The sequence below is a fragment of the Nothobranchius furzeri genome, chromosome 16, assembly GCF_043380555.1.
Source record: "Nothobranchius furzeri strain GRZ-AD chromosome 16, NfurGRZ-RIMD1, whole genome shotgun sequence".
NCBI lineage: Eukaryota > Metazoa > Chordata > Actinopteri > Cyprinodontiformes > Nothobranchiidae > Nothobranchius > Nothobranchius furzeri.
Genome location: NC_091756.1, coordinates 49,554,861 through 49,580,642, shown reverse-complemented (window position 1 = coordinate 49,580,642; position 25,782 = coordinate 49,554,861). Strand labels below are relative to the sequence as shown.

At 41.1% G+C, this 25,782-nt stretch overlaps 2 protein-coding genes and 1 long non-coding RNA gene across 3 annotated transcripts in view; all 3 read left to right on the top strand.

The window, feature by feature from the left end:
- Positions 1-7,762: 7,762 nt before the first annotated feature.
- Positions 7,763-15,730, top strand: pdk2a (pyruvate dehydrogenase kinase 2a). The gene is made up of 11 exons (XM_015962651.3): positions 7,763-8,000; positions 8,643-8,784; positions 9,250-9,321; positions 9,406-9,590; positions 10,544-10,633; positions 11,688-11,765; positions 11,883-11,959; positions 12,057-12,155; positions 12,717-12,827; positions 14,565-14,678; positions 14,777-15,730. Exons 1-11 carry the CDS (start codon positions 7,883-7,885, stop codon positions 14,915-14,917), a joined length of 1,227 nt encoding a protein of 408 aa, XP_015818137.1. The 5' UTR covers positions 7,763-7,882; the 3' UTR covers positions 14,918-15,730.
- A 1,808-nt stretch (positions 15,731-17,538) lies between these two features.
- On the top strand, positions 17,539-20,021 carry LOC107387612 (uncharacterized). Its single transcript, XR_011516860.1, has 4 exons — positions 17,539-17,811; positions 19,204-19,410; positions 19,506-19,606; positions 19,676-20,021. It is a non-coding gene; the product is annotated as an uncharacterized lncRNA (long non-coding RNA).
- Positions 20,022-24,539: 4,518 nt separating this feature from the next.
- The window catches only part of myo1d (myosin 1D), a 142,907-nt gene continuing 141,664 nt past the window's right edge, over positions 24,540-25,782 (top strand). Inside the window, exon 1 of the mRNA XM_015962652.3 lies at positions 24,540-24,983. Within this exon, the coding sequence (XP_015818138.3) occupies positions 24,889-24,983 (95 nt within the window). The 5' untranslated portion in view covers positions 24,540-24,888. The remainder of the gene's footprint in view (positions 24,984-25,782) is intronic.

Sequence of the window (25,782 nt, the reverse complement as noted above, 5' to 3'; positions counted from 1 at the left end):
CGACTGGAACCTATCTATCTGGCTCCGGAGCCTGAACAGAACATTTAAAGCCACACGCCTCCGAGGCTCCTGCCCCCCACTGCTGTGTGCAGGAGACGAGAAGACGCGGTTCTGCTGGCCCACAGACCCGATCTGGTCCGGATCCGTTCTCCGTGGGTCAATGACCCACTTCACTTCAGCAGCGTACTGGGCCCTTTGACCGTAAACTTTTAATAAATGCTTCTGAAAACTATTGATTCACTCACACCTAAAAGATAATTGTTAGTCTGTGAGACTTTGGTGTGTTTTCTGTTTGAGATAGTTGTAAAATTATTTTATTTAGTTTGCTGACATAATTTATTTTTGCATTTTAAAATGACTTTTACTGCTGTTTTGTGAATTTTGAATTTGCTGCGTAAACGTCTTGTTGTTGTTGAGGATAATGATGACAGATTTTTTTTGTTTAGGTTATTAGGATTCAGTTTTCCAGGTGGCTGACACCCTATAGGTGTGTGTGTGTGTGTGTGTGTGTGTGTGTGTGTGTGTGTGTGTCTTTCTGTATTTGTGTTAAACTCATTTTTAGAAACTGCAGACAGACGAGTTTGTTTAGTTATGTTTTATGAAATTATTTAAGTTTTTGTGTTTTTAAAGGCTATAAACGTTGTGTTTGTTTTCTGAAATGGCAATTTAAAAGAAAAACCATGACAGAACCAAGTGTTTATATGTTGTATAATGTGTTTAATCCTCTAAAACTTTACGTCCCTCTTGTTGCATCTCTTAGTGTTTTTACAGCTTGTTCGGGATTCTGAAACCTTTTGTGAAAGTTATCTAAACTGTTAATAGCTCAGAAACACGTTTATCTGTAGCGTTGTATCAGCATAATGTGTTTTACCATTTTGCTTTTTTACATTTGAAGCATTTTGGGTGTTTTATTGACATTCTACTTTATGGATGTCTTCATTAAAACGATTTTACAAACAACATTGCCATGAACACTAGAGCGCAGTGTTGTTTTCTTTTAATCTTCACATGTTTTTGAATTCATCGCAAATAAAAGTAAAGTTCTGTGCAAAAGTCTTAACCTATGTATTTATTATTATTTTGTTGTTTTTTAACTACAGTGAATACACAGAATTTTAATAACTATTACTAAATTATTGTTTTAAACTGTATTGATTTCTAATTAAAGCTATTAATTATGATACAGGCAGTAACTAACTTCTGAGCTGAGTCTGTTTGAGATGAACTCAAAAAGATCTAACACTCATATGTCAAAGTCAAGGCCCACGGGCCGAATCCAGCCCTCGAATGAATTATCTATGGCCCCCGGGATGATATTTGATTAGTATTAGAACCGACCCGCAGGCCGTAGCCGCCCGCTGGTGTTTTGCACCCACCAATACTACATTTCCCACAATGCAACGGTAACCTGCGAACTCACTGCAGCGCAGCAAGTGGACTTCGGCTGCCTTCATCATTCATTAGCAGTCAGAGCAGATGTCAACTTTCAGCTACCTCCTCCCCAAAAAATGGCTAAACGGAAGGTGGATCCTGAGAACAGGGGGTTTCAAGCTAGGTGGGGGGCAGAGTACATGTTCACTGAGGTAAATGGCAAACCTGTGTGTCTTCTGTGTGGAGAAAGTTTGGCTGTAATGAAAGAATACAATCTAAGAAGGCGCCATGAAACATCTAAGAAACACAAAGACAAAGACAAGAATAAGGACACGGAACAAAGACTACAGAAGGTGGAAGAATTAAAACGAGGTCTTAAGTCCCAGGCTTTGTTCACAAAAGCAAAATCACAAAGCAAAGCTGCCGTCAAGGCGAGTTTTATTGTGGCAGAAGAGGTCGCAAAATCCGCTCGGCCATTTACAGAGGGAGAGTTTATCAAAAACTGTATGCTTAAAGTTTGTAACGCAGTGTGCCCAGACAAAAGGTAACTATTTTCAAACGTGAGCCTGAGCAGAAACACTGTTGCTGAACGTATAGACCAGCTTTCCACCGATCTAAAGGAACAGCTTGTTAGAAAGGGAAAAGATTTCATCGCATATTCCCTTGCTGTAGATGAGAGCACCGACACATCTGACTTTGCCCAGTTGTCAATTTTTATTTGTGGAGTGGACTCCAGCCTGAGCATAACAAGAGCTTTTGGCATTACGTCCTATGCATGGCACAACTACAGGACAAGATCTGTATGAAGAGGTATCCAGATGTGTAAATGAGATGGGCCTGCCTTGGGAAAAACTCGTGGGTTTGACGACAGAAGGAGCACCCGCGATGTGTGGGCACAAGAGTGGATTGGTGGCAAGGATGCGTGAGAGGATGCAGGAGCAAAATGTCACAGGTGAGCTGACAGCTTATCACTGCATAATACACCAGGAGTCATTGTGTGGCAAAGCCTTGAAAATGGAACATGTAATGAGCACCATAACGTGGGCGGTTAACTTAATCAGAGCAAGAGGTTTAAATCACTGCCAGTTCAAGGCATTTCTGGGCGAGTTAGATACAGAGTATGGTGACTTGCCCTATCACACAGAGGTGCGATGGCTAAGCCAGGGAAAGGTGCTGCAAAGATTTTTCGAGCTGCGTGAGGAGATCTGTCTGTTCATGGAAAGCAAAGGGAAAGACTCAACAGAGCTCCGAGATGAAAATTTTCTGTGTGAAATGGCATTTCTGTGCGACATCACGAGCCATCTGAATGTGAATCTGAAGTCAGTTATATGCTAATTTATTACCACCCAAATTCTTGAGTATCTCTCTGACTCAGGCTATAGTGCAGCTGAAATGATCAGTCAGTGCTATGATGGAGCTTCTGTCATGAGTGGGGTCAGGGGTGGGGTTCAGGCCTTACTGCAGAAGAAGGTAGGGAAGGATATTCCCTACATCCACTGCTACAACCACCAGCTGCACTTGGCAGTGGTCCATGCAATGCAAGCAGAGCCATGTGCAAAAACCTTTTTTGATCTTTCAGGATCTCTACACTCATTTTTCCACCGTCATTATGTTTCACAGAGCTATGACGTTCCCTCCCTGAAACGACTGTTGGAGATTAGGTGGACAAGCCACCATGATGTGACCAAGTGCCTTGTGGAGAATCAGGATGCTGTTATGAGTATCCTGTCAGAGGTTACACAGGACAGAGCTGCTCCTGTTGATATCTGTACAGAGGCATCAGGACTGTTGATTATGTTAAGGAGGCACAATTTCTTTGAAATAGGAAAATTCCTATTAAAAGTTCTGGGTTCCTTGAAGTCTGCTAATTCTATGCTGCAGTCTCACTCTGTTGACCTGTGCTGTGCTTCAGAAGTAGTCAGTGCATCTCTGCAGGCTTTGAAGCAGATGAGAGAGGAGGAAAGTGAGACATTAACCAGCACACCTACACCAGCTGCTAAAAGACAAAGAAAAACAAGCTCATTGCTAACAGGTAGCGTTGTAATGTCCACTGTGGGCCACGCAGAAGACTCCACAACTCCTAGCCAGGCTCTGAAGAGAGCTCTTCAACATTTTGGACATAGTCATTGCAGAGATGGAGGCAAGATTCTCCAAAAGCAATCTCGATCTCATGAAAGCAGTTAACTGCCTTCAACCTCAGTCTCCCTCTCTTCTGGATCCTGACATGTTAAGTCCTCTGCAGAAAATGGCAGGAAGTGACAGTGACAAACTTTCCATTGAGATTCTTGTTGCAAAAATAATGTTGGAGAAAGAATTCAAAAAGACTGATGATGGTAACAGTGAAGAGTTTGTAGACCTCTCCACCGTTTGCAAATATCTACATGGGTAGAAGAATGCCTTTCCTCAGCTCCATCGCATGTATGTGACCTCCCTTGTGATTAGAATATCAGCAGCATCATGCGAGAGCTCTTTCTCCACTTTGTCTCGTGTTCTTACCCCGTTCCGCCGTACTACGCTACATGAGAGAAAAATAAGTTTAGTCATTCTGGGTCATGAGAAGGCCATAACAACAGGCCTAGATCGGGATGGATTTGTTAGGACTTTTGCACAGAAAAGCAGACAACTTATTCTGTCATGAACGATGAAAGCCATAAAGAAATAAAAACAACAACAATTCTAAAAAACTAAATAAAAAATATATAAGTAAAATAAAAAATAAAATAAAAAATGGAAGGATAGACAGATAAGATAGCTCAAATAGATTAAAGACATAAAAAATATTAAAACATTAAAAATTTTAAAAATTGGCAGACAGACAGACAGACAGACAGACAGACAGACAGATAGAGATAGATAGATAGATAGATAGATAGATAGATAGATAGATAGATAGATAGATAGATAGATAGATAGATAGATAGATAGATAGATGATAGATAGATAGATAGATAGATAGATAGATAGATAGATAGATAGATAGATAGATAGATAGACAGATAGATGATAGATAGATAGATAGATAGATAGATAGATAGATAGATAGATAGATAGATAGATAGATAGATAGATAGATAGATAGATAGATAGATAGATAGATAGATAGATAGATAGATAGATAGATGATAGATAGATAGATGATAGATAGATAGATAGATAGATAGATAGATAGATAGATAGATAGATAGATAGATGATAGATAGATAGATAGATAGATAGATAGATAGATAGATAGATAGATAGATAGATAGATAGATAGATAGATAGATGGATAGATAGATAGATAGATAGATAGATAGATAGATAGATAGATAGATAGATGATAGATAGATAGATAGATAGATAGATAGATAGATAGATAGATAGATAGATGATAGATGATAGATAGATAGATAGATAGATAGATAGATAGATGATAGATAGATAGATAGATAGATAGATAGATAGATAGATAGATAGATAGATAGATAGATGATAGATAGATAGATAGATAGATAGATAGATAGATAGATAGATAGATAGATAGATAGATAGATAGATAGATAGATAGATAGATAGATAGATAGATAGATGATAGATAGATAGATAGATAGATAGATAGATAGATAGATGATAGATAGATAGATAGATAGATGATAGATAGATAGATAGATAGATAGATAGATAGATAGATAGATAGATAGATAGATAGATAGATAGATGATAGATAGATAGATAGATAGATAGATAGATAGATAGATAGATAGATAGATAGATAGATAGATAGATAGATAGATAGATAGATAGATAGATGCAGAGGACTGTGTAAGGAATGGATCAAGGGAAAAGATAGATATATGGATAGAAGAACTGTAATGATGATAGCATAGTTTTCTATGCATTTTAGGGATTTGGGGGTATGTGACACCCGAAAAATTATTTCCCAGATCTGCCCCCCCCCCCCCCCCCCCCGTCTACCTGCACCCCTTTCTAGGGCTGGCTAAATCCGGCCCTGTGTCACAGCAATAACATTCATTAAAGGAGCAACAAAGGAGAGTAAAAAATAAAGAATAAACAAGAAAACGTAAAATAGAAACACTTAAAAGATTCATAAGATAAAAAAATAAGAAATGCTGAATATATGCAGATTTTAAGGAATAAAAATATTTTTTTAAAATTGACACATAAGTAACGAATACCACTGATGTGTGCTTTACTCGTGTGTTATTTGGTTATTCCACATTCATTGTTACTGCAAAAATAAGTTTGTTTCCAAATGAAAAGGTTCAACCGTTTATAAAGGAAAATATGCAGATTTGCCATTACTTTTTAAAAAATATTGAGTTTGGCCCACGACTTCGTCCCAGTTTTTCATTTTGGCCCAGTGTGAATTTGAATTTGACACCCCTGTTTTAGATGAAACAGAAAAGAACATTAGAAGAAGTTTGAGCAGCAGCTGGTAAACATCCAGCCGACCCATGAAAACAACGGCTGCTTGGTTCTGCAGGGATCAGGTTTCTGTTTCCTGAAACACTGTGATGATTTCTTATGGTGCAGATTTCCAAAAACCTTTCTAAAATTATTCTTTCTGGTGTGTGTTTTTTTCTTCCAAGACGGCAAAAAGTTGTTGTGATTTCGAGGGAGACCTGGTGACTCTAGTGAAAAACCACCCCAGTGGTGCTGACGTTTACATTTAAGTGTTATGTATCAGGACAGCTGATGGGGACAGTGTGTTCTCTGATGAAGGCATTTCTATTCAAACCATAAGTGGCAAACATCCAGGGAGCCGTTCAGAGGGAAGGAACTCCTGCTAGAGAGGAGAAAACAAACAAGATCTGATTGTGGCATCATAAAGATTAAGATAAAGGAGGAGGTGAATTTATCTCATCAAGGACTTTGATCCATATCTTTATTACTGGATTCAAATGCAAATAAACACCAGTACAGCTCAGCTTTTCATGGTCCAACAGCATGATCTCATCTTTAGTTAACACTGAATGAGCTCAGGTTGTTTTCCTCCAACTGGCCTCTATTATATTCTCAGCATTAAAAAGGTAACATTCACCATTTCAGTTGAATATAAAAAAAATAATGTGCATTTGAACATGTTCATGGAGAGTATTTGAACACCATCCTGGATATGTGCTTTTAGTTTTTTCTCGATATAAACAAAAATGCTTTTGCGCCACTTGGAGGAAACATGTATTTTCATTTATAACAGAATATTTCTAGATCCAAGGTTAAACCCAAAAGGGACAAATCAGGTTGTCAGATTCCTCATAAACATACATTTAGAATGCAAATGGTAATTTGTGCCACTAGACGGCAGTGTGTACCACATACTAAACCTTGAAAATGTAGTTTTCAAGTTTAGTGTCTTAAAATCAACATCAACAAGGCCTATGGGAGTCTAACCTGTACTCTTCAAGAACCAAGACATTTGTTTATTGACGCAAGGTGGCAAGAAATGAAGCACTAAGTTCGTTCTGCTCAGGACATCATATTTCATGAGACGCTCAAATGCAATCTCAATGTCGTTGTTAGTGGTTACATAATTGTACCAACTTTCATACCTTCACCATGAAGACCTAGTTTCGTCATTCTTTTTTATTGCTCGAGTCTAAATTGAGCACAAACAAACATTGCTGACATGCAAAAAGAGTCCCAATGCTTTCATAGTTGCACTTTAAACACCCATTTAGATTATTTCATATATTTAATGTGGGTGTTTGTAAAATCCTTGGTTCAACTGGGAAACACTCTGACTTATTCCTTCAGATGGAAAACCTGGAACCAGAGGACGGCAGATTTCTTTAGTTTTCCAAGAGTTATTGTGTTAATGTGATCGAATATTAGATTTATTAATGTCCACAGTTTCCTTTCTCATGCCATTTCATCGGTGTCTGGTGGCATCTAACCCTATTGATCCAACACGTTATCTGTTATATCTGTTCAGAAGCTTTTAGTGTTGTGTAAAACAAACATTGAGCAATGTGACACGGATGTTTTCTTTCCCTTTACTGAATAAAACGGTCACAACCACGTTCCTGTATGTTTGTACGCCCAAAGTTGTGCTCCTGGTAGAAATTAAAAAACAATAATTACTGAATTGAAATTACTGGAGGAAAAATGTTGTTTACTTCTGAAAGAACTCTTTCCATGTTGTGTCCCAGCTTTGTACGTACGTTTTAAACTCCACCCGCTCAGATATATATCTAGGAAAGACATAAGGGATTCGTGGAATTGCCAGGAGCTGCCAAATAGCTCAAACGTTCTGATCTGCAGCTCCAAGTGCTCTGGTGGGTGTTAAGTGTAGCGTGGAAATTACCCCGCCCCTCTTTGCTCTCATTGGTCCGTCTTTGGCGAAAATAAAATTCCTCTCCTCTGATTGGCTGAGCCTCTGTACTTCTCCTCACGCTGCGGTTGCTGTTGTGAATGTTCAGAGAGGGAATGAGCTCGCGCTGTTAGCCTAGAATAGCCTAGCATCAAAACACAGAAGGACACAGAAAGGTGGAGCTGAGACTTTGCAGCAATCATGAAGTTCGTTCGCTTTATCATGAAGAACGCTGCGCTGGCAAATGCGCCGAAACACATCGATCATTTCTCTAAATTTTCTCCATCGCCGCTTTCCATGAAGCAGTTTATTGATTTCGGTGAGTTTTATTTCAATTTGGGATATTTAAGGGAACAACTCGGATGCGTGTGTCTTTTAAGTCTGAGCATCTTGCACACTATTTATGTGATATATTGTATTTTCTGTGTCATAATGTGAGTGAGAATTTGCATGATCTGCTCTCCTAGTACATGTAGTTCATGGCAAGTGTTGCATCAGACCTGCAGGATCGTGCTGCACCGCTCAATACTTCTAAATATAAATAATTTTCACTATGTGAAATGAAAATGACTGCTAAAGAATGTGTGCAGAAAAAATAAGCATAACTGTCAGAAAATCTGTAGCATGAGCAGGAATGTTGTTTACTTTGCAAAATGTATGGAAATAATGCAGAGCTTAAATAGTTTTATTAATATTAAGGCATGAGAAGATGATTAATTCTAAAAAAAAAACACGAGCATGTTTGGTTAACCTTTTTGTCAGAAAACAGAAAGTCCTCTTGGTTCCTTTTATTTTGCAGCCAAATGTTTACATTCCGAAAGAAAATTGATTAAAAATGATAAAATGTGTCCTTTTCTGATGCGGAAATAACAAGCTCTTCATATCTGTGCATGTATCTTAGTCAAAGATGTTTGTTTTCTCCCAGATGTCTGTTATTGAGGCCTTCTTTGTTCTGACCCAGGTTCCATAAACGCCTGTGAGAAGACATCGTTTGTTTTCCTCAGGCAGGAACTTCCTGTTAGACTCTCAAACATCATGAAGGAGATCAACCTCCTGCCTGACCGACTGCTCACCACCCCGTCAGTTCAGATGGTGCAGAGATGGTGAGTCCATGACCTATTATTGATCATCATCTTTAGGTTATCTGTGCTCAGCTGGTTTTATGTAACTTCATCTCTAAACAGGAGCTAAAAGTTCAGATCCGCCTCTCTCAGCTTCTTTATCAGCCTTATGCTGTTTTCTGATGTAACTGCAGCCTCTGCTGCTGTTTTGTGCCGCAAACCGGGGCGGTTTATTTACCCTCATAAGTTACATCACGCTCTGAATTACAACAATGCCCTTTGACCAAGTTGTTCTGGCTCAGTGGAGGATGTGGGAGGTGGCTGCAGACTCTGAACTTTACCCCAGATTCCCGGTCACAGCTCCACGTGATCTGTGTGTGTGTGTGTGTGGTTTTTTTTTGTGGTCTATTTTTGCCCTCTTTGTGAACTTTCATTTTCTACACATACACACACTCAGTTTGTTCTGTTTTTCACCCCAATTGTGTACATGTTTGTTTGTTTTTTTAGGTATAGTCAGAGTTTAATGGAGATCCTCGACTTTTTAGACACAAATCCAGATGACCATAAAGTTCTTTCAGAGTAAGTTGGAAGTTATCTACAAATGTTCCAAATAGCAAAAATTAATCATATTAATCCCTGACACGTTTTATTCTCCTTTTTCAGGTTTGTCGATGCGTTAGTCTCCATCAGAAACCGGCACAACGACGTGGTGCCGACAATGGCTCAGGGGGTCATCGAATACAAGGAGACGTTCCCCCAGGACGCGGTCACCAACCAGAACATCCAGTATTTCCTGGATCGGTTCTACATGAGCCGCATCTCCATCCGAATGCTCATCAACCAGCACAGTGAGTCAATACTACATTATAATTTTTAATGCATGTTTGATTTTATATATTTATTCTTAGATTCTCGGTTTCCAGTTGAAGCTGTCTTGTATGGGAACATTTACATTCCCATCCCATTGTTTTTTTTTTAAAGTTAATGTACAAATATAAAAGAAAAGAATATTTAAAAAAGATTATGAGAAAAGATTTAAGAATGGAAAATTAATGATAAATAAGCACGGGAGCCTGAAAAATACAGAAATCACAGAAACCAAAAATAGTCCAACTGATCATAGTGGGTCGATTTTTAATTGTTTCCCAGCTAAAATCTAAAATTAAATGCATTTTTGGGAAGGCGGCTTAGATAAACTATTTCTGGTGTTTTACTGTTAAAAGTTTTATTTTCAGTCACTTGTTGCATTGGTTTGCTTGTAAACTGATATGACTAAAGAGATTATTCTGTTTATCTTGGTAAAACCTGCAGCAGACACAGATATCCAGTGCAATAATTCAGATTAGAGCAGCAAACCAAAAAGGGAAGAAAGCCTCATACTTCAGCTTTTACAAATAAAGCAGGCAGCTATCTCTGCTCAGCTGGTTGTGTGCAGAGGCTCTCTGCGCATTTGCTCATGTTAAGAACACGTAGAAAACAAACTTGCAGAGTCAGCAGATGAGACGGGATGAAAGGGCACGTTGCTGCTCTGGACTGATCCCGTTCCGTCTGGAGTCGTGTTTGTTTAGAGCTCTTGCGTCACCCTGCATGAGAAACTGCTGAAGCAAACCGAATCAGTGATCCAAAGTGTTTCACAACGGCTACTGCACAAGTAGTTATGACTTCTTTAACCTTCATCCTCTCAGACTTTTCACCCGTGAGCAGGAATTAAGAGGCAGAACGTTGTGGGTGCTTTTACCAAAACAAGTGCAGCCTGTTGTTTTTCTCCTCCTGACATTTCTATATTTCCAACCTTCTGCAGCTCTGGTGTTTGATGGCACGACTAACCCAGTCCACCCCAACACCATTGGAAGTATTGACCCTCAATGCCAAGTGGAAGATGTGATTCAGGGTGAGTTTTAGTTTCCTGAAGTTCGCTTTAAATGTGTGGAATTGCTGCGTTTTAAAGGGACTCTAAGGAAGTTTGACAGTCAAAACATGTATGCCCTGGTCCTGTAGAATGAGCCCTGGCATTTTTACTGTGACTGCCTCTGTTTTTCTGTAAAATCACAGAAAAAGAGAGATTTTTGGGTCGAACAGGCTGCTTCATGCGCGTTCACGCTCAGGCATAGCCTGTAGCATTTGCTATCCGTAGCTTTAGCAGCAGAGAGAGAGGTAGTGCCAACTACGCGACTTTGTTGCTGTTCCTAACGCCTAGTGATGAACCTAGCTACATTTCTGAGGACCCTTAGCTACTTTCTGTAGAACTTTCTTCTAGATATTTCCTGCAAATTAGCAACAAAATAGCCATTTTTGCTCCGAACCGTTCTTTGGATTGACGTTGTTTCAGCTTTCATCAAGTTACAGATAGAATACATGTCACTGGCACTTTCATGCCATGACTTTCATGCAGAAGGCCTGGGTTCGATTCTGGGTGTGAACATAATTTGTTATTTGGAGTTTCTTTTTTACATTAATGGTATATTTTTTTCACAGTAAGATGCCCAAATTTTTATTTAAGACTCTCCAAAAGGCATTGAATTCACGGATAAAAAAAATGTGGGCTCAACTTTAATTTTGGAACAATTTTTCAAGCAAGGGAAGGGAATGATCTGAGCATTGCAGGAGGACTGACCCATCATAAACCTTTGTCGGCTGTGCTGAAGAGAAAGGTACAGAACCAAATTATTTAATTAATTACCTGCGTATTCTCCTGTCCTCTGTCCCCCCCCCCCCCCCCCCACACACACACACGGGACTGTCTCAGCTGTTATTTTCGTTAAGGAGTGTGCACGTACAGCATGCGCACCTCATGCACGAGCTTACTTTTTTCCGCGTTAGGCCTGAGTGGCGATCGCGAGCATAAAAACTTCAAACTTCCTTGGAGTCCCTTTAAAGTCTGTGCTTGTGTTTGAGCTACTCTGGGTTTATAATCAGCTACTTTAACATTTCCCTCTTTTCATTAGATGCTTTCCACAGTGCCAAAATGCTGTGTGAGCAGTACTACCTCTGCTCCCCCGATCTGATTGTACAGGAGATGAACAGTGAGTTTATTCAGATTGTTTTAAAATCAGGATTTTAACATTAATAGTTGTAATGTGCACAGGGGAGCTTAGAAGTAATAAACAAATGCATTAAACTGTTTTTTCATTCCTGTGCAGACAAGAATCATCATCATCCGATATCCATCGTGTACGTCCCCTCTCACCTCTATCACATGCTGTTTGAGCTCTTCAAGGTAACAAACTCCAACTTCACTCTGCAGACTCACTTCCAATAGGCTAAAATATCAAAAGTTGTGCCTTTTAATCATAATCTTTTCCTTTTTTCCCCAGAATGCTATGAGAGCAACAATCGAGACCCACGAAAGCAGCAACAACCTCCCTCCCATTAGAGTCATGGTGTCCCTGGGTGGAGAGGACATGTCCATCAAGGTGAGTCACAAAGTGACACATATGGTTAAGACTAACAAAGTGTGGTTTTTATGATAAATGTAGAAACTCGGGGTCACCAATGAGTGTTAATCTAAGTTTCTAGTCCAATATCATATTTTCTTTTGAAGGAGTTGGGATTTGGGTTTTTTGTTTCCACCCATAATCATTTCAGTTGTTTACTAAAGGCTGAAGGAAGGTCTGCACTTAAGTAAATGTTTAAATAACGACCTTAAACATCTATTGAGGAGTTGCCACTCTGCTGGTTTCTCGTTCCGTTGTACCTGTTATGTAACCTGGTTTCTGTTCGGTGCCTGCAGCGACAGCAGAGCTCTGATAAGATTAGCTGTACGGGATCATGCTTTTCCACCCGTAGAGCCTGGAAAACTTCAGAGTTAATGTTTTACACAGAGCCAGCATTACCCTTCCGGTTTCAGCTGGAATAAACAAATTGTTATTGATCTGGCCTTCAATTTAGGCATGGTTTTGTTTATTTTTTATGTGAATTTTTTTTAAAATTATCAACAGGCTTCAAGGGCTAAAATTCCTTCTCCCCTCCTGCAGGTGAGCGACCGAGGCGGTGGTGTTGCATTCCGCCGGATCGAGAACCTTTTCAGCTACATGTACTCCACTGCTCCTGCTCCTCAGATCGGAGACCACTCCAGGGCTCCTCTGGTGAGCTAAAAGCGTTCACTGGGACATTTCAGAGCTGGTCTGAAAAGCTCTATCATGAGTTAAATGCTGTAGGGACGTTCCCATGAACTGGGCTGTTGAGGTCACATGAATAAGCGACCCACCCATCTTTTTTGTTTGTTTTCTCATTAAAATATGAAGAGCTTATCTCTATTTAGTTGCAGTGAATGGAGTTACAGTGAGGAGGATTTACATATCGTAAATCCCCCTCCTCCCAGCTGGAGGTCCTCTGTTGTCCTGCTACACATGCAGTTGTTCAGTCATAAACATTAGGGCTGGGGGTAAACGATTATTTTTAAAATGATTATTCTGACGATTATTTTATCGAATAGTCGACTATTCTAATGACTATTTAGAAAATTAATCTAATGATTATTTTTCTATTGCACAATTAACAAAAACCAGAAAATCTCAAATAAATTCCTCAAAAAAATTGATAAATTCTTACTGTAAGAGAATAAACACTACAGGCCTTCCATTTTGTATACCACTGCGTTTATTGTGTTGTTTGGTTATGTTCTGGTGACGTGTAGAACTTGGGAGTGAACAGTGAGAGGTGGTAGAAGATGGAGTGTCTCCATGCTGCTTTGTTTTGGTCACTTATGTGCGTGAGGCGAGTGGTCTTACGGGTTAAACCAAACTCAGGTGATATTTTACACTCAACCGAAAACCCACAACACTCTAAATGTAATAAAAGGGAGATCTACACCACAAAAAGACGAACTCTAAACCAAAACGTAACAACTTATCCCAACGCAAGAAGCTGTTAGCGAAGATGCTAACAGTAGCTTTACCAACATTAAGTTCAAGTTACCAAGTTTAAATAAACCAAAAACACCCAGCAGCAAACAGACCAGCATGGAGGAGAGACTGCTACCACCAAAACAGCTCTCCTCATGTCTGAAAGAAGCTCCTTAATGAAGGGAGAAGCGCTCCCGGTGATTTTCTACATCTGCGATAGACACGAAGCAGCGCATCTGACCCCGGAAGTTGTTGTCCGTTGCCAGGAGACGAAGGCGGGCAAAACAGGAAAATAATCTAGTAGTGGACGGACGTTGTTCCGGGTCTTCGGTATTTGGCGGAGATGTTAGTGAAGGCGGAGAAGAGGGCGAACTAGAGGAAAAACAGGCAGATTCCTCCTCTATTTACAAACTCCTGGGGATGCAACAAGTGGGCGCGGTGCGTCGACTTCCGGATCTGACGTCGACAAATTTTTAGAATGGAGCCGTCGACTTCGTCGAGGCTTCGCTACAGCCCTAATAAACATGCAAAACAGTGTGAAAATCAGTGTGTTTACATGCAGCCAGCAACCCTTTTAAAACCTGAATATTCACAATAATCCGGTTCCGCAGGTCCATGTAAACACCGCCAAAAACCCGGATATGCTCATAACTGGGTTTTTAAAAACCCGGTTACTACACCTGGGGTAACCCTTTTCTAACCCGAATGTTTGGTCGTGTAAACGCATGTAGTGACTGGGCTTTTGACTGGACTTGACTTGACTGGGTTGAAACCTGAGAGAACATCCTTTCTTGTTTTACTTCTCAAACCATCAGCCGTCCTCATGTATGGTGTTGTGATCGTCCCAACAGGTGACCCATGATCAGAACTGATTTCAGACAAAAGACTGAACACATTCTTGTCTTTGAGCAGCTATCAACATGAAATCCAAATTCAGTTCAAGGACCTGAAGCTGATGATTCAGTTCTGTCTCCACAGGCTGGCTTTGGCTACGGTCTCCCCATCTCCCGTCTCTATGCCAAGTACTTCCAGGGAGATCTGCAGCTTTACTCAATGGAGGGTTACGGCACAGATGCTGTCATCTACCTAAAGGTGAGCCAGATGTGCAGAGCAACCAGCATGAGCAGCCTCAGTGCAACACAAACCTGACAGGTCAGCTTGTAAACACGTTTGTCGTCCCGTCCCTTCAGGCCCTGTCCACGGACTCTATCGAAAGGCTGCCGGTTTACAACAAAACAGCTCTGAAGAATTATAAGATGGCACAGGAGGCTGATGACTGGTGCGTCCCCAGTAAAGAACCTCTAGATCTGCGCAAATTCAAGGTGGCTTAGCAAGAAGCTCTGCAGCACTGGCTGGTGCTTCTCGACCACAAATCTCCTTGTTTTCCCAAGGAATCATCTGCCAAGGACGAAGAGCTTCCTAAACCAAGTACCCTCCCAAGAACAGAGCGGAACAGCCTGTTTTTACCAGCAGCATGATGCAGCTCCTGTCATCCCCTTTTTGGTTTTTAGTAGAAAAATAGACAACAGGATGCTTGGATGGAGTCGCCTGCGTGGCGTTGAAATTCCCTCAGCATTAATGGGGACAGAGTGCAGGTTGGAGGCAGCACTCAGGATGTTGTGGGTGTTTAGAAAAGAAAAGTCGTATTAGTGGACTGATGAGATGTGATGGGAAGAGGTGTTTGAAAGACATCCTGCATGTTTTGACACATTAACAGGAAGACCTGTTTTAGCCTTAAAGTAGCAAATCCACCCAAGGGCAAGTTGTTTTGTTGGAATACTTGAACTATTAAAACTAATCTTTTCACCTTGTTGAAGACAGTACTGTAACTGTTCAAAGTGTAGAACAACATTTTTATTTGTGTGAATGTTTCAGCTTTTCTGAGTTTATTTCTGCCTGTACAAATTTAGGACTGATGTTTAGTCAGGCGTCCGGACCAGGCTGAATGTAATTCTCCTTTTACGTGTGAAAGAAGAAATGTGCACTATGTAACAGAAACCGTCGATCCGTGTTTCGAGTCGGCGTTGGTGTTTGCCAGCCTTGAGTAAAGGCTATGTTCAATAAAATCAAGTGTTCTCATGCTCCAGTGGGAGCTCAGCGTTAAACCTGTTTGAGGTTCAAAAGGCTAGTGTCGGTTTTATTTTCCTACTGTGCCAAACGAGTATGTCTTGGGTCCAGATGTGTTCAGAATCAATGGTTTTACTTTGTGTTTATCTTAATCATACAGAATGCAAATGGGTATTTTTTTTAAAACTAAACTTGTTTGTGACTGAACTGATGCAAATAAAACAACATTAAAAAAAATTCTAAGATGTTTTTTCAATGCTTTGTCTTTGTGAAAAATAAAATGAAATCGAGTTCCTTTACTGTCCCTGAGGGGGGAAAAGTTGGTGTCAGCAATTACACAGCCTCGAAATGTAGGCAGGTTAGCAGAAGGCAAATGGATCAACTCCTATGTGTGTGTACATATATATATATATATATATATATATGTACACTGATCGAAAATATAAATGCAACACTTTGTTTTTGCTTCCATTTTTCATGAGATGAACTCTGAAATTTTTCAACAGACAAAGAACCCCCATGACTCAAATATTGTTCTGAAATCTGTCTACATGAGTGTTAGTGAGCAATTTCCCTTTACCAAGATAATCCATCCCACCTCACAGGTGTGGCATATAAAGGGGCTGATTAGACAGCATGAATAATGTACAGGTGTGCCTTAGACTGCCCACAATAAAAGGCCACCCTGTCATGTGCAGTTGGATCAAACAGCACAATGCCACAACCTTTGAGGGTGCGTGCAATTGGCATGCTGACTGTGGGAATGTCTACCAGAGCGGTTGCCTGTGAAATTAATCTTTATTTCTCCACCATAAGCCATCTCCAAAGCAGAGAACTTGGCAGTACATCTAACCGCCTCACAACCGCAGACAGCATGTGACAACACCAGCCCAGGACCTTCACATCCAGCATGTTCACCTCCAGGATCGCCCGAGACCAGCCACCCGGACAGCTGCAGCAACAATCGGTTTGCATAACCAGAGAATTTTTGCACAAACCTTCAGAAACCATCTCAGGAAAGCTCATCTGCATGCTTGTCATCCTCATCTGGGTCTGGACCTGACCGCAGTCTGTCGTCGTAACCGACTTGAGTGGGTAAACACTCACATTCAATGGCATTTGGGACATTGGAGAGGCGTTCTGTTCACAGATGAGTCCGAGTTTTCACTGTTTAGGGCAGATGGCAGACTGCGTGTGGGTGAGCAATTTGCTGTTGTGGAACGAGTGGCCCATGGTGGCGGTGGGGTGCTGGTATGGGCAGGCGTAGTACATGAACATAAATGTAAAAGCAGATTACATGAATGTAAACATGCCAGATTATAGCCAAAGGCTAATTTCCATCTGTTGTCCCTAGACATAAAAAGGCGTAATAATTCATAAAAATTCATCATTCATTCATCATCATGTTCATCATGTCAGGGTGTTCTTTTATTGTGGGCAGTCTAAGGTACATTTGTACATTATTCATGCTGTCTAATCAGCCCCTTGATATGCCACACATGTGAGGTGGGATGGATTATCTTGGTAAAGGAAAAGTGCTTACTAACACTCATATAGACAGGTTTCAGAACAATATTTGAGAGTCATGGGGCTTCTGTGCATATAGAAAAAGTTTCAGATGTTTGAGTTCAGCTCATGAAAAATGGGAGCAAAAACAAAAGTGTAGCATTTATATTTTCAATTAGTGTACGTATGTATAGATATATCTATCTATCTATAACTTACTAACCTATGGTCACAAGCTTTGGGTTGTGACCAAAAGAATGAGATCGCGAATACAAGCGGCCAAGATGAGTTTTCTCCGCAGGATGTCTGGGCTGTCCCGTAGAGATAGGGCGAGAAGCTCTGTCATCCGGGAGGGGCTCAGAGTATTCGCTGCTCCTCTGTATTGAGAGGAGCCAGTTGTGGTGGCTCGGGCATCTAGTTAGGATGCTTCCTGGACGCCTCCCTGGTGAGGTTTTTTGGGCAGGTCCACCAAGGAGACCCAAAAGAAGATCCAGGACACGCTGGGGGGACTATGTCTTTCGGCTGGCCAGGAAACGCCTAAGGATTCCCCTGGAGGAGCCGATCCAAGTTGCTGGGGAGAAGGAAGTTTGGCCCACTGCTTGGACTACTGCCCCCATGATGCGACTCTGGATAAGTGGCTGAAAATAGATAGGTAATCTTTACAACTTGCTTTTAGATCTGTGAAATCAAACTTTGTAATGAAGGGTTTAAAAAAATAAATTTTCTGGATCTTTACTAAACTTGGAGATGAGACCAAGTAGCTTTTTTTTTATCATCAGACCTTCAGAATTTTAAGAACAAATTAAATCTTCCTTCTTCCTGACCCCACCTTTTGCCTAATCTGCAAAGGTTTCTGTAAGTATTGGTGACAACTGCTTCCATCATTATAATGCCAGCAAGTGAAGGAGCTCACATGGTTTCCCATCCTGCCACTTCTGGTCCAGGGCCCAGTAAGACAGAGGTTACGGAGCAGAAACACACCAGGTCTTGTGCTTGTCCAGGATCCAGGACATGTGAGGCTCCTGAATTAAAGGCTAAAACCTGAAACTGTTCTATTGATAACTGACTCCTTTTTCAGTTGGATAGTTTGGAAATATGACGGCATCAAAGCAGCACAAGTTTACCCTGACGGCATCAATGGATAAAAAACAAAGCACCATATATTAATCACATTTTTAGTTGTTGGAGTGACTCCAATCATGATGTCACCTGCATTAGTCAGTGGTGTCTTCAGTCCTGGTCCTCAAGGACCCCTAGCCTGCATGTTTCTCTACTTCAGCACACCTGATTCTAATCAGCAGGTAATGGACAGGCTTCTGCAGAGCTTCATGACCTGCTGAACAGGTGATTCAACCATGAAATGTTATAGCACAGATGAGAAACAACTAAAACATGCCCCAGGTTTAGATAAAGGATATCTGATGAAGTCAAGCTAAGAGCAGTGGTGAGTGATCCATCATGTTTAACTCAAGACTTCATCAAGGCTCTGCGAAGATAGTTCTGGGACTTGTTGAGTTGGTACCGTTGTAGTGGGATCTGTGGAGGAGGGCCAGGATTGAGTAACTCTGAAAGCTCCATTCATTCACTGTTGTTAAACTTCTTTATCCCACTAGATTACCACCAATCTCCACACTGGCAGATAAGGAGTGAAAATTTCTCTGATGCAACAGCAGTTAAACTCTTCTTTAAGGTGATTAACAAGATCTAAATGGGGGGAAAGTTATTCCTGCCCAGAAAATCTTTGTAATCAGTGTTTGGTACCATAGAGTGATATTACATTCTTGCTTTAGAAATCACTTTAATAGACCACAGAGAGAACAGAACAGCTTTGGCTGAATTCCTGGCAGCTTGTAGGAATACTTAATTTAGGAGCAGGTGCAAGGTGGAGCAAAGGCTGGTCCTTGAAGGATGTTGTCACAAAACTCTGGAGGTAGGATACAGATAATAAACCTAAAAGAGTTTTTTTTCTCTCTCTCTCTCTCTCTCTCTCTGTGTGTGTGTGTGTGTGTGTGTGTGTGTGTGTGTGTGTTTTGTGATAAACAAGCTGTGAACATATTTAGATCAGCTGCTGCTGGCCTGACCCTTAACACAGTAAACTGAATCTCCACTGACCCTGCCACCACTTTCATTCAGAGAGAAGAGCTGGAGGGCAGCAGAAACCAACGCGCCAAGTCACACGTAACAACTTAACAAGAGTTTATTTTAGATTTGCTGACGTCCTTTCTTTGTGTGCTCAAAAGCAGACCAGAAGGTACAACCTTCAAGTCAAAACAGGAGATTAAAGTTGATTTATAGGTCAAACCAGACTCTTCTGATTTCTGTCATTTTCGTTGTCTGTCATCCCAGAGTGATCACAACACAAGAAGACCCATGAGCATGCTGTACAACCATCCTCCCTGAAAAACACAAATGGTTAATAAATAGACCCTACAGAGGAGTAACTACAGGTAAAAATGATGAATGAGTTAAAACTTGGAGTATTCCATGTCATCTGTTCTGTTTTTGTCGATGAATAGGTCATCACATGGGTCTAGTTTTACACACTCAAGTCTGATCCAGGGCCAGCAGGAAAACAGCAGCTGATCTAAATGTGAAGCTGAGCGGTTTATCCAAACTCGAGCCAGCGGGCCTACGCACACGGAGGAGTGGAAAGAATCCAGCGCTGTCCGCCTCCTTATCACATAAAACAAAAGGATCAGATTATTAATGTCCCAAAGCAACAACTGCCAGGGGACAAGCTGTCCAGCGTCTGGTGTTGATGTGTTCTGGAATCCTGAACTCGTTCATCCTATGTGTTTATGTACCGACAATGTGAAGGTTTCAGCCGAGTCACACGATTAAAGTTGGACAAATAAATTAATCACCATTGCCTGTAAAAATGTGAAATGAGAAATAGCTGTAAAAACAAGTCTTTGCTTGAAAGTAAATGGCTTAGAAAGTCATTCAGAAGTAATAAAACTAGTTTAAGCACGTTTGAATAATTTTAACAAGTATGAAACTTTACTCACTCAGTCACTGTGAGAACCACATGTCACAGGGAGCTGGTCACCAGTCACCATCTGCAGCAGATGCAGGGCAGGGATACACAAACAACCGGTCACACACTCACTCACACCTAGGGACAATTTAGAGTCACTAATCAACCTACACATGTTTGTTCCTGGTCCGTGGCTCCAAGAGACTTTTTTGTAGGTCCCAAGGCACTACATTAGTGTACCAAATTCCGTAGCTCTCAATTAAAGCACGGCTTGGGGCTGACAGTTTTAATGGTTCTAGGGGGCGCTATTTCAGAAAATAGGCCACGCCCACCAACCTATCACATTCATTTCTATTGGGGATTAGACAAGGATCACTCACCAGAGATTTCGTGGTGATATCATGATAACTGAGGAAATGAGAGGCAAACATATTTACATGGCGTGATGGCAAAATTAGCCATGCTCCCAAAGCCCTGCCTTTTTTTGAAACCTGCCAATACTGGACACCAAGTTACCTTAACTTGTCTACTGCTATTTGCCAGAGATTGCTGGTGAGTGGGTGAAAGGAGTCCAATAGGGAGCTGTTAAAAAGAAGAGTGGTGTGGCGACACGTCAAAGTTTGAGGCTTAGCCACGCCCACACCTTTCAACTTTTGAAAAATCCAACAGTTGAATGTTTCCCCCTATAGCTTAAGAGTATATAGCAGAAGTTTGAAGGTGATCGGTGAAAAGGGCGACGGGGCATCATTCTCCAAACAACGTGTGCAAAAACCACTAAATTGAGTACTTGTACCAAAATGGCCGACCTCCTGTGCGACTTTGCGCTAGGCTCCAAGAGACTTTTTTGTAGGTCCTGAGACACTACATTAGTGTACTAAATTTTGTAATCCTAAGTCAAAGCATGGCTTGGGGCCGACAGTTTTAATGGTCCTAGGGGGCGCTATTTCAGAATATAGGCCACGCCCACCAGATTTTCACATCAGATTTTTTTGGGGGAGGGGAGGGGGGGTGCAGACTAGGATCACTCACCGGAAGTTTCGTGGCGATATCTTTAGAAATGACGAAATGGGAGGCAACTGTATGGCCACAGCGGTACGCCTGAATTTGCCGTGCAGCCACAGCCCCGCCCTCTTTTGAAAACTCCCATAAAGTGATGCCAAGAAACACCCACTTGTCTTGAGTTACCAGCTAAAAATTTGTGGTGATTAAGTGAAATGGGGCGATTTGGGAACTATCACAGTAAAACTTGACCTTTTTGGTCCTGAGGGGGCAGGGCTTGTGTGATGTCATCATCTGACCATCAATTTTAGTTTGTGGCTGGATGACAAATGACCACAGACATTTTTGTAACTCTACTCCATTTGGGCATGAAGTTATAGCCATTTATATATTTTTGGCGAGTAGTCGTACTTCGAGGCCAGGTCACGTCCCCTCAGCATATACAAAAAGTCAGTTTTATTTTTTCTATTTGATCGCCCATTCCCTCTGAGCAATTTCCCACAACTTTTGAGATGATTGTGCGAAAAATGATCGAGTAAATCAATCAGAAGCGAACCTTAGAAATGACCAAACCGGGGTCAAAATCACCATTTCAACCCGAAATGGCCGACTTCCTGTTTGATGTTGACCATGGTTGCATGAGGCTTTTCTGTGCACACTGTTGAATACTACAAGTGTACAAAATTTCATAACTGTAGGACAAACTAAGGTTTATGGAGGGGGGTATTTTTCACATTCTTGGGGGCTGTTACGTCCCCGACATGAGATGGTAAAATGTGAAGGATGGGGATAACATAAAAACTGGCGGAGGAGTTTAAAGTGGGTTTATTTGTACAAAAAGGTATTAAAAACACAAGCAAACAGATGGCGAGCATTATTAAAATAATGCTAAACAAAAATACTCAAAAAGGTTAACATTAAAAGAGCAGTTACCAACATTAAAAACGCCTAGTTAAAACTTATTAAAAGTTTCACCAAAACAGAAGGTGTTTCTAAATCCACAAAGTTGATAAAAGTTCTAAAAACAATTCATTGACATAAAACACCTGATTAAAACTTATGTTTAAAGTTTTACCGGAACAGAAGGTGTTTTAAAAACGAAGTCAATAAAATTGCAACAAACGAAGTTAACCTTAAAAACCAACGAGCACAAGATCCCACATGATCACTCAAGAGTTTCATCTTTAAAAGTTAAACTCATCAAAACGAAGGACTGAACGAACGAACGAACGAACGAACGAACGAACGAACGAACGAACGAACGAACGAACGAACGAACGAACGAACGAACGAACGAACGAACGGGTTAAAATAAAACAAATCATGGAGAACAGCAGAACCCCTGCACTACTGCCTCCGAGACTGCTGAAGGCACAGCCTTTTTATCCTAGGTGTGGCTCATCAGGAGGATTCAGCTCAGCTGTGCTCCTCAGCAGCCTGGAAGAGAGGAGGAGGAGGGGCGGTGTCTAGTCAGTCACCAGAGCTGGGTGATCCTGGCTGCTTTTTCCCCTCTTCTGGCTGGCAGCCGTGACAGGGGCGCTGTGGAGCAAGCTTTATTGCGATTTTTTTGGGACCTTTAAAATACAAAATTTTACACCATGCCTGACACGTGTGCAAAAAATCCTGAGTTTTCGGGTATGTTAAGGCCTCCAAAAAGCCAATTAACTTGGCGGAAGAAAAATAAACAGAGCAGATACAATAGGCCTTCGCAGCGCTTTCACTGCTCGGGCCTAATAATAATAATGACTGGTGTAAGATGATAAACACGTAGTGCTAAATCTCTCACTGAGCTGCAGCTGTCACTGACAACATGATGTCTAAATCACGTTGGAGCTGTTTGTTTTTTGCTGTGTAATTCTCCCTCTAGTGGTCAGGTTAGTAGAAACAGACCCGTTCAGGTTTAAAATAATAACTTTATTATTTATTAACATGTTTATTTTACTCATGAATGTTTTAATAAATGCTGACAGAAATCAACCACAGATGAATCCTCTAAAATCCATTTCACATTATAATTCAAAAATTGGCTTTTGGTTTTCTCATGGCAGCAGTGATGATGAATTAACGAGAAGCCTGATGGATTGTGGAATGCAACTCTTTGTGAGTCTGGTAGTCTTTGGCCAGATTGGTCTGTTTTGAGATTTTGAAAAACAGAGTCATTATTAAATAGATTGGCCATTTTCTAGTTAATCTAAAACAGGGGTGTCAAACTTATTTTAGCTCAGGGGCAAAACAAAGTAGCTCGTCAGAACACCTGTTGCACTACTTAACACAATGCCTATTACTCCATCTAGTGGACGTATTGGGAACAGCAGTTTTGTATTGAAAACATAGTTTATGTTCACTCTACATTGTAAAGTATGAAAATAAAGTTTATACGACCATCATACGACCATCTCGTGGGTCGGACTTAACCCGTTTGCGGCTGGACCCGGCCCGTGGGCCGTATGTTTGACACCCCTAAGGAGCATCTTTCATTGTGACACACAACAGCAACAGCACAATTCAAGCGTATTGCTGCTGAATTTTAAACGTATTTGACTGCCAAAATCTCACAACAGTTGTTTTTAAAAAATATTTACATATTTGTAAATCTTGTTTTACAGGATTGTTCTAGCAGAAACATTGTGGGGTTTCTGCCCCTGAAACCACCAATAGCACTATGTTTAACTGCTGGTGATATTACTGATTGTAAATGACCATACAATGTAAAAGATATGCTGAGATACTGTTTAATTAAGTAATGTTTGAACAAAACATAATGATAATTTTTAATAATGAGCTGTTTTAACATGGCAGTCCAGTTAAGACTAGCCGTTAGCTTGTCGGTCCTGCAGGGCGCTGCCTATATCAGGTGAGATGCTTATACTTTAAAACTTTAAATATTTATATGTCGATGCTTTAAACACGTTTCTAAGCGACAGGCATATTTTTAGGCGAAGTCTTACACTTACACTGCTCTTACGCAAGAGGGCGCTCTGGGACTAGGGCAAGCTTGTGATTATTTTGCTTAGAACCATAGAACCCTCTCAGGTATGAAGGTTCAATGAAAATGTTTGTTTTTACAATAAATTCTCCCTACACGCACGGCTGTATTTTCATTTGTACCTCCTTAGCAAAATAACAACAACAACAACAACAAAACGGTATTTTTTATGGTAACATAAACATCATAAAATATAACAGTAGATGTTATTTCCCCCTTTCTTTAACGGCGGCCTCGGCATTGCTGAAGCATGTGTCAGAAATGGTCAGAAACCAGTGAAGCCGTGGTACTTGGAGATGTTTGCGATGCTTTTCAGCTGACTCAGGTCTGGGTCTGAGCCACACCTCTGTACAGGCGAGGGGGCGGGGCGTAGCAGCGCATGCCTCTATCCCATTGGTGGACGGTGTGTCCGCGCGACAGGAGGAAACGGTGCTGCTCGCGCACGCTTTGACTGAACTTCGGAAAGGAGAGGGAACTTTGTACGGACCTGGCGATGTTTCTGGATCAAAGAAGCCGCTGCTGAAGGAGAACAGCGTTTAAAAAATACAAAGGATTTATTTTCCAAATTATCAGTATTAATAACTTCCACCTGAACTTATGAGTGACATCACAGTCCGACTTGCCAGAGGAATCTGAGTGCGAACCGCTTTCGCCACCGTGTTTTGAGGAGGAGGAGAGGAGGTGGAGGTCGTCAATGAACTCTTTGGTACTTCAAAATAAGCTGTTGAGATATTTTCTTTGAGCCCAGCTCTAAAACAAGCTGCAGGATGGCAGAGCACGAGAGCCTGGAGTTTGGGAAGGCGGACTTCGTGCTTCTGGACACCGTGTCGATGGAAGAATTTATGGCTAACTTAAAACTCAGGTAAGACTGCAGCTTTCACGGATGTGCACCTTTCACACGGACTCAAACTGAAACCACTCAGTTTAATTATTTATTTGGGAGAAACGTCTCAGTGGACGCCTTTTAGTTGTCCCTCACCAAGTGGTTCAGCTGATAAAACTCAGCTCGGAGGTACCTGGTGAACACACCTGTGTGTGTGTGTGTGTGTGTGTGTGTGTGTGTGTGTGTGTGTGTGTGTGTGTGAGTGTATAAAGGGAGAGCATTGTGGAGTCAGATGGGCTGTGGCTCAGAGTCGGTTTCATCATCTCACCTCTGCCATCTGGGATGAAAGTGCAAACTGATCCCCGATTAGAGCTGTAAGTGTCTTTACTCAGCAGCAGGGACAATAAGCACATAGAACATGCTGCAAGCCCCCCTGTTTAGTAAATGAGGTAGCAAGTTCAAAGGCAATTAACATCTAATAGCCGTTTAATAAATTAATCTTTTAATTTTAAGGTTTATTATAACAGAATGTGCAACTTATCAAGCCTCACAGATCTATGTGACACTGTCAATTTGCATTTATGGACTCACACATCTTGAGTCATGACGGGGAAGGCTGTTGTGTTGGTGTCCAGCAGAGAGCAGGGCTCTCTAGGTGAAGCTAACCATTAGCATTAGCAACTATACAATGTGGCAGAACACTTTTGAGCTTATGTTATTTGTAGAGATAAAACATCAACATGGCCTTTGTCCCAAAGAAATACGAGTGAAGGGCAGCAGTGGAAGAGTCACGCTGCTGTTAGCCAATCAGAGTTAAGACATTTGTAATATCACGAAT

Excerpts from the sequence above, each read along its gene's own strand:
- pdk2a (XM_015962651.3), top strand. The coding sequence starts at position 7,883 with ATGAAGTTCGTTCGCTTTATCATGAAGAACGCTGCGCTGGCAAATGCG. Across the intron at positions 8,785-9,249 it reads GTTCAGATGGTGCAGAGATG|GTATAGTCAGAGTTTAATGG; the intron begins GTGAGTCCATGA and ends TTGTTTTTTTAG. Across the intron at positions 9,591-10,543 it reads AATGCTCATCAACCAGCACA|CTCTGGTGTTTGATGGCACG; the intron begins GTGAGTCAATAC and ends AACCTTCTGCAG.